The sequence below is a fragment of the Girardinichthys multiradiatus genome, chromosome X, assembly GCF_021462225.1.
Source record: "Girardinichthys multiradiatus isolate DD_20200921_A chromosome X, DD_fGirMul_XY1, whole genome shotgun sequence".
In the NCBI taxonomy this organism is placed as follows: Eukaryota; Metazoa; Chordata; class Actinopteri; order Cyprinodontiformes; family Goodeidae; genus Girardinichthys; species Girardinichthys multiradiatus.
Window position 1 is genome coordinate 21,911,535 of NC_061817.1, and position 7,978 is coordinate 21,919,512.

General features: G+C 37.7%; 1 protein-coding gene across 1 annotated transcript; it reads right to left on the reverse strand.

The window, feature by feature from the left end:
- Nucleotides 1-458: 458 nt before the first annotated feature.
- LOC124863050 (lipid droplet assembly factor 1-like) lies at nt 459-5,984 on the reverse strand. Its single transcript, XM_047357299.1, has 5 exons — nt 5,831-5,984; nt 4,606-4,699; nt 4,335-4,503; nt 4,108-4,253; nt 459-1,901 (listed from the first exon to the last, which is right to left on the reverse strand). The coding sequence occupies exons 2-5, from the start codon at nt 4,687-4,689 to the stop codon at nt 1,857-1,859; spliced, it is 444 nt and encodes a 147-aa protein (XP_047213255.1). The 5' UTR covers nt 4,690-4,699; nt 5,831-5,984; the 3' UTR covers nt 459-1,856.
- Between the last annotated feature and the right edge of the window lie 1,994 nt (nt 5,985-7,978).

Here is a 7,978-nt window from a genome sequence, read left to right on the forward strand (position 1 = left end):
CCTTGTCTTCATGTTTTTATTCACTAATGTACTTACTAATGTTCTAGAAAAACCCTCTGAGTCCTTCACAGAACAGCTGAATTTATCAAATGACTCACATATGAGGCTTTTTATACCAACTGGTTGAATGGTTGCAATGGCTTGTTTTTAGGGGCACCAGGAAAAAAAAAAAGGGGGCTGACACCTTTCAAGTATTTATTAGTACAAACTTTTTAAAACCAAATACACTTTTTCGTTTTACTTTACAAATATGCACTATGTATTGATCTATCGTATAAAAAAAAAAAAAAAAAAATCACCTTAAAACTTATCGAAGTTTATGGTTGAAACATGAAAAGGTTGAAGGGGTACGAATAAGGTTGCAAAGCATTGTAAATGCAGGCCATGTTTTTAACAAAACTCATTTTTTCCAATATGTAGAAAATTTAGTGGAAGGAAGAAAGCCAAGGACATGTTAATTATGTTCAGAATTTATTGAACCATGAATATTACAAGTGTACAAAATTGTACTTCAGAAATATGGCAGTGTGTTACGACATACAAACATATAAAAAAAAGTGTTAATACAGCTTGACATCAGGTAACATTTAAAAAATGTCTCCGTTTTAAAATGTTCAGCCACATTACTAAACTGGTGACAGATACAGGTTAATATATAAATAATAAGGTATCAGGTAAAGCAATTTTCTGCTGGAGAACCTTGGCAAATGCTGGAAATCAAACATGAAATCAGCATCTACAGAAGGTTCAGCAGGTAGTTTTAATGCTTTTGCAGAAAAAAAAAGTCTCATCATTCAGTATTTAATGTTTTGGATTGCCACCCTGAAGCACTAAAATAACACATGCAAGATCATTTATAGAGAAAACCACTATTTTTATGCTCAGAAAGGAGTTTTTCCACACATGAATCTGATTTCAAACCTATACAACCATGAGTGAAAGAATGCAAGACAACAATACATTGCCTTCACTGACTGATATGTTAGCATTAATGCATTGTAAGCAAAATTAAAACCAAAATCAGATAAAACTGTATGCATGCATTCAAAAAGGAAGCAAAGCTACAGCTGAACTGGCGGCAAGACCCTTGAAAACATGAAACAATTTTTTATATAAGTGCAGAAAATTAGAAAAAAAAAAGAAAGTGCTGGATCTCAGTGAAAGACAAAAGAGCACAAAGAGATGAAGTGATGGCAAAGGGAATGGCACATTAAACGGATAAAATCTCAGTTCCAATCTCTCCTCCTCCGGGCCAGAAAACATCAATTATCAGCTCACTCGAGGACGACTGAAAGTTCATTGCTCTGACTAATTACAATATAGGCTCATCTCTCTAAGTTCTAGTATTTTTGCCCCTAGGATCACTTGTATAGAGAAGAAAAAGTAGTCTTCTAGAAATGATTAAAACTACCTTTAAACACAGCTTTGTAGCCTTAAAATAAGAGACAAAAATACAAGTAGAGAAGAGGACTGGTGATTCTGTAATTTTATGTAACTATTTAACAAACTATATAAATATTACACATGTAAATACATGTTGTAGCTAAATGGACAGAAAACAGATTTGCAGAATATGTGTTGCTGTAGCTGGATCTTGATCCGGTAACATGATGAACATTTGACTGAAAACATTCGGTAAGCCCAAAGTTGGAGGAGTGAGGAGTATAAACAATTCACACATATTGCACTGTAAACAGATAAAAACTTCACACTCCTCTCATTAAAACAGCAAGGACACTTTGTGTTCAGAAAGAAGTGTCCTTGGCAGAGTTTTTGTGCTTAGCACCTCAGATCCGGACCATCTCCAGTAGAGCGGACTCAAAACTCCAATTAGAGAGGTCGTTAGGGACATTTTACTACTTTTGGTTCAGTTCTGGAGATTCTTCCTCACTCTCCTTCCTCTGGTTCAAATGAAAAAAGAAAGCAAAGGATCAGACAACATTTAAATGTGCATTATAATGACCACTACTAATACAAACTGTTAAGTGATCTTTTCCCATCTTATCACAATTTAACCACAAACTTATTTGTACATTATTCTTTTTTGTGGCAGATCAACATAAAGTAGTGCCTAACTGTAAAGTGGAAAGAAATGAAACATGGTTTTCAAATCCTTTAACAAATAAAAATTTGAAAATTTTGGCATGCATTTGTATTCTGGGCCCTTCGTTGGTGGAACCGCCTTTCACTGCATTTACGGCTGCATGCATGAATATGTCTTGATCTAAACCCCTCCACTGTAGATCTGGCTGTGTGTTCAGGGTCGCGGCAAGGTGAACCTCCACCCCAGTTTTAAGTCTTTTGTAACTGGTGACAGGTTTTCTTCCAGGATTTTCCTGTATTTACCTTTAGCCATCTCCCCACATCATGATGCTGCCTTCACCATGTTTCTCCATGGGGATGGCATGTTCAGGGTAATGTGCAGAGCGAGTTTTCTGTGACATAGTGTTTGCATGGTGGCAGAAATGTTCCCCTCGTGTCACATCTGACCAGAACATCATCTTCCACATACAGTGCCTTGCGAAAGTATTCGGCCCCCTTGAACTTTTCAACCTCTTGCCACATTTCAGGCTTCAAATATAAAGATATAAAATTCTAATTTTTTGTGAAGAATCAGCAACAAGTGTGACACAATCGTGAAGTGGAATGAAATTTATTGGATGTGTCAAACTTTTTTAACAAATAAAAAACTGAAAAGTGGGGCGTGCAATATTATTCGGCCCCCTTGCGTTAATACTTTGTAGCGCCACCCTTTGCTGCAATTACAGCTGCAAGTCTCTTGGGGTATGTCTCTATCAGTCTCTACCAGTTTTGCACATCGAGAGACTGAAATTCTTGCCCATTCTTCCTTGCAAAACACCTCGAGCTCAGTGAGGTTGGATGGAGAGCGTTCGTGAACAGCAGTCTTCAGCTCTTTCCACAGATGATTGGACTCAAGTCTGGACTTTGACTTGGCCATTCCAAGTCAAAGTCTGGTTTTCTTCCAGAATGGTCCTGTATTTGGCCCCATCCATCTTCCCATCAATTTTGACCATCTTCCCTGTCCCTGCTGACGAAAAGCAGGCCCAAACCATAATGCTGCCACCACCATGTTTGACAGTAGGGATGGTGTGTTCAGGGTGATGAGCTGTGTTGCTTTTATGCCAAACATATCGTTTTGCATTGTGGCCAAACAATTCGATTTTGGTTTCATCTGACCAGAGCACCTTCTTCCACATGTTTGGTGTGTCTCCCAGGTGGCTTGTGGCAAACTTTAAACTAGACTTTTTATGGATATCTTTGAGAAATGGCTTTCTTCTTGCCACTCTTCCATAAAGGCCAGATTTGTGCAGTGTACGACTGATTGTTGTCCTATGGACAGACTCTCCCACCTCAGCTGTAGATCTCTGCAGTTCATCCAGAGTGATCATGGGCCACTTGGCTGCATCTCTGATCAGTCTTCTCCTTGTTCAAGATGAAAGTTTAGAGGGAGGGCCGGGTCTTGGTAGATTTGCAGTAGTCTGATACTCCTTCCATTTCAATATGATTGCTTGCACAGTTCTCCTTGGGATGTTTAAAGCTTTGGAAATCTGCGCTTTGAACAGAACTCTGAGACTATCACAGAGCAGGTGCATTTATACGGAGACTTGATTACACACAGGTGGATTCTATTAATCATCATCAGTCATTTGGGACAACATTGGATCATTCAGAGATCCTCACAGAACTTCTGGAGTGAGTTTGCTGCACTGAAAGTAAAGGGGACCGAATAATATTGCACGCCCCACTTTTCAGTTTTTTATTTGTTAAAAAAGTTTGACACATCCAATAAATTTCATTCCACTTCACGATTGTGTCCCACTTGTTGTTGATTCTTCACAAAAAATTTGAATTTTATATATTTATGTTTGAAGCCTGAAATGTGGCAAGAGGTTGAAAAGTTCAAGGGGGCCGAGTACTTTCACAACGCACTGTGGTTTCTGTGTCGTATACATGGCTTGATGCAAAGTCCAAACAGGACTACTTATAGCTTTCTTTAAACAATAGGTATCTTCACAATCCCAATAAAATACAGAAAGGTTTGTGGTTGAAATGATACGCAAGTCCATGTCAGGCTGTATCCTTTACCTTTGTCACATGAGGGTAATAACGCTTCAGCAGACTGGGAATGGTGACAAACACACCGGTAACGATGACTGAGACCAGCAGAGAGAAGAGGGCGATGCCGGAGAGCACAGACAGCAAAGTCATTCCTCCAACAAACAGAAGGAACGCTAAACGCAGAAATCATAATCATTACAAAGCAGAAAGAAAATAAAATACAATGCAGAAACAGTTTGACTGGTGCAACATACCCTCAAAGAAAACAAATCCCACAACTGACATAACTATAGTGATGAGGGCAAACAAAAAGAAGAGCCCAAGGGGCAGAGCAGCCATGGCGCTGAACAGCAGCAGGGCGAGAGCCAAGAAAGGTCGGCTGCGGAGATACTGCCCAACCCTTGTATTCATCACTTGTGCTAGCTGTTGGAGAGGAAACAACACACCTGGAAGCTCTAATTTTCCAAATAAATAATGGAAGAATCAGGTATTCCTGTCCGGTGCAAGTGGGAAGTTTGGGTTTACCTTGGGATCATCTTGAAGGCGTCTCAACAAGGTCAGCCATCTTTCTCCCAGCTGCTGAGTCAAGCTGCTGCTGCCGCGCTGCATCTCAACACACCTGAGAAAAAACAATCAACTAGATAGATCTCTAATACATTTTAGGAGCATTAGAAAGTTTCTTAGCTCTTAACCTGACTATACCTAAGAATCCATACATAAAACTTACATTTAAATGTAACACACACACACACACACACACACACACACACACACACACTTCTGGCAGTGTGAGCAAGATCACAGACTGTGAAAACGTCCAACTAATAAACATATATATATATATATATATATGGTTGTTATGCTTTTTAAGTTGACTTTCAGCGATATTCGATTTTGCTGAAATTCAATTAAAAATACTTTATTCATCCCAAAATGCTCCTGAATATTGTTGTGACCAATTTAACTGTGCAGTTTCTTCATTTAAAATATGTTTAAGTCGCATATTTAAAAGGCACTTATCAGAGAAGGAGAAAAGGATAATCTGTCTGATCTAAATGTTGAAGATGTTTGTTTTCACCTTAAATTGGCCATTATGAACCTGACCTTATATCTGAGAAAATGACCTGACCCATATGTTTGTTTCCGTCTTAATTCAGAAATTCATCCCCACTTTAATCGATTTCCAGGGGCAGGGTAATGTTGGATTCTACTGAAACATTCAGAAATTAAGAGAAATATTAACTACATTAACTAGGATCACAAATGCATATTGGGGTCACAGTGAGCTACATTAAAGTAAGTCAGATCATTTATAAGGAACCAATTAACAAACGGCATCGCAAAGCGTTTTACACAGCAAAACGATGTAATTTATATCCAGAAATACCCTTCCAATCTAATCATATAGACAAACTTTAAGTGTAAAATTTAATTGCAAACATTAAAAAATATGCAACTAAATCTTTAATATTTTTATAGGAATGAATGGGCTGCGGAGCTGTTAAACGTAAACAAACCTACGTGGAGAAGAGACGTGTTCCTGTGCACGTCTAAATGCAGAGGGTCATCACGACTCCATCAAGCAGGTTTATTACAACTAGATGCTCTCTAAATCCCAATTATTTGATTTAAAATAATACTAAGATGAAGGTTTACGCAATCTGAGATACTTGACTGACACGTATACTGTCTGCAAGACCTAAACTTAATACTCCTGAAGTCATGATGAAGTTCTGCTGGATCTACTCACCTGGAAAATGCGCTCCCAGTAACCCTGCTTTGACCCTCAGCTCCTCGCTGCTCTCAACATAAGGCACCAAATTATGAAGCTTCTCGCAGCACTTTTAAACCATAATGAGGAACACGCCCTTAAAAAAGAAGCACTCCTCTTTTTTTTTTACTCCCCCATCTTCTTCCTGCGGATTCCTTAAACTACGGCTGCTGGAGCTTATTGCTGCCCCCTACTGTTGAGCAAAGGTACCGCAGCTAGTGATGAGACTTGAGACTTTTTGAAGGGAACCGAATCTTCAGGATCCGTTCACTTCAAAGAGCCGTTCAAAAGAGTTCAAAAGATATTTGTGTGATGTGTATATTTCGAAAAACAAGCAATTTCACCCTTAATATAGTGTCAAAGCTAGAAATATTTGGGAAACCTGGCATGTGTGGGTAAAATTTACAACTAAAGTTAAATCATCTATATGAAGTAAGTTTGATATTATTATTCATGCAAAAAAATCTCTTGTATATATTTTCCATAAAATTAAGTATAAAATATCAAAACATGAATATCAAATACCTATGCAGTTCTTTACTACTATAGGTTTTGTATGCATTAGCATTTCAATGCTATATGAAATATAGAAACAAAACAAAGAAAGCAAAATAGAACGAAATAGTAAAAAGTGCACTTGAGTTGCTTTGGCAAGAATAAAAATATCACCAACTGCAGCATTAAATATAACAATTAAGGCAACACACTAATTATGAACAACACTTAACAAGAAACAATGACCAAATAAAGTGTGCAGACGTTTTGTTGCGCTACTCATTGTTTCGTCCTCGAGCAAGAAGCACACTGTGACCGTCCTCTTCCTCTCTCCCTATGCTTATGCGTTGGCAACGCTGCCAGACTGCACCGTACCCTTCCACCGTGACACTTGACTAAAACAAACATTGAGCAATGAGCATGTGCACTGTATGCTCATTTGATACCCCCTTTCGTTTTTTTTTCTATTAAATCGCCTAATATAACATAATTACATTAAAAACGTAGCATTATTAGCAAGCAAAATAATAAAAAACAAAAAAACGGCTCGCACTAAGACTCAAGTCCTATCGTTCAAGGTAAGGAGCCGTTCAAAAGAATTGATTCGTTCGTGAACGTCAGATCTCTAACTGCAGCACAAGCAGATCCTAAACGGATTTTAATGAATTATTTAAAATCTGGTTGAGAATTTTTATTGTACTTTAAACAGCTAAATTCATAGATTAAAAATTGTACTAAAATATTTGCATATTGAATATTTATATGTGTATACTATCTTCTCACTGTAAGCTTTTGCATGGATTTTACTTTTAATATCTGGAATATTACTCCATGATTCAGAAATGCTGGAACTTTTTAAAATTGAATTGAATTTTTATTTGAATGCATGAGTGTACGAAAAAGTCAGACCAAAGCTTTCCCCTGTGTTTTTCATCTTTTATTGTCAACCTATTTTATTCCTTCATTTAAAAAATGTATTTATTTATGTATTTCAGCTAATGACTATTGATACACTAAGTTTTCATGTTTCTCTCTGCAGTGTACGATGCCCTTTGCTGCTGATGAACTGAATTTATATTGCACTTTTCCAGCCATACCGACCACTCAAAGCACTTTACACTAAGGCCACATTCACCCAATCACACACTCATACATACACAGATACACAACTTGAGGTTAAGTGCCTTGTCCAGGAGCACATCGACATGTGGCAGGAGGAAGCTGGAATTGAACGTGCAACTTTCTGAATGCTGAATGCTGAAATTTTCTGCTTCTAAATTCAGACAAGACAGAAGTTGTTGTCTTTGGACCGGAGTCTTTAAAAAAGAAACTGCTTAGTCAATCACTTAACCTGGATGGCATTAAATTGACCTCCGATAATAAAGTAAAAAACCTTGGTGTTATTTTTGACCAGGACATGTCATTTAAATCCCATATTAAACAGGTTTCTAGGATTTCCTTCTTTCACCTCTGGAACATTGCCAAAATTAGAAATATCCTGTCCAGGAGTGACGCTGAAAAACTAGTCCATGCATTTGTTACTTCAAGGCTGGACTATTGTAATTCTTTACTATCAGGATGTCCACAAAATGCAGTTAAAAGCCTTCAGCTGATTCAAAATGCTGCAGCAAG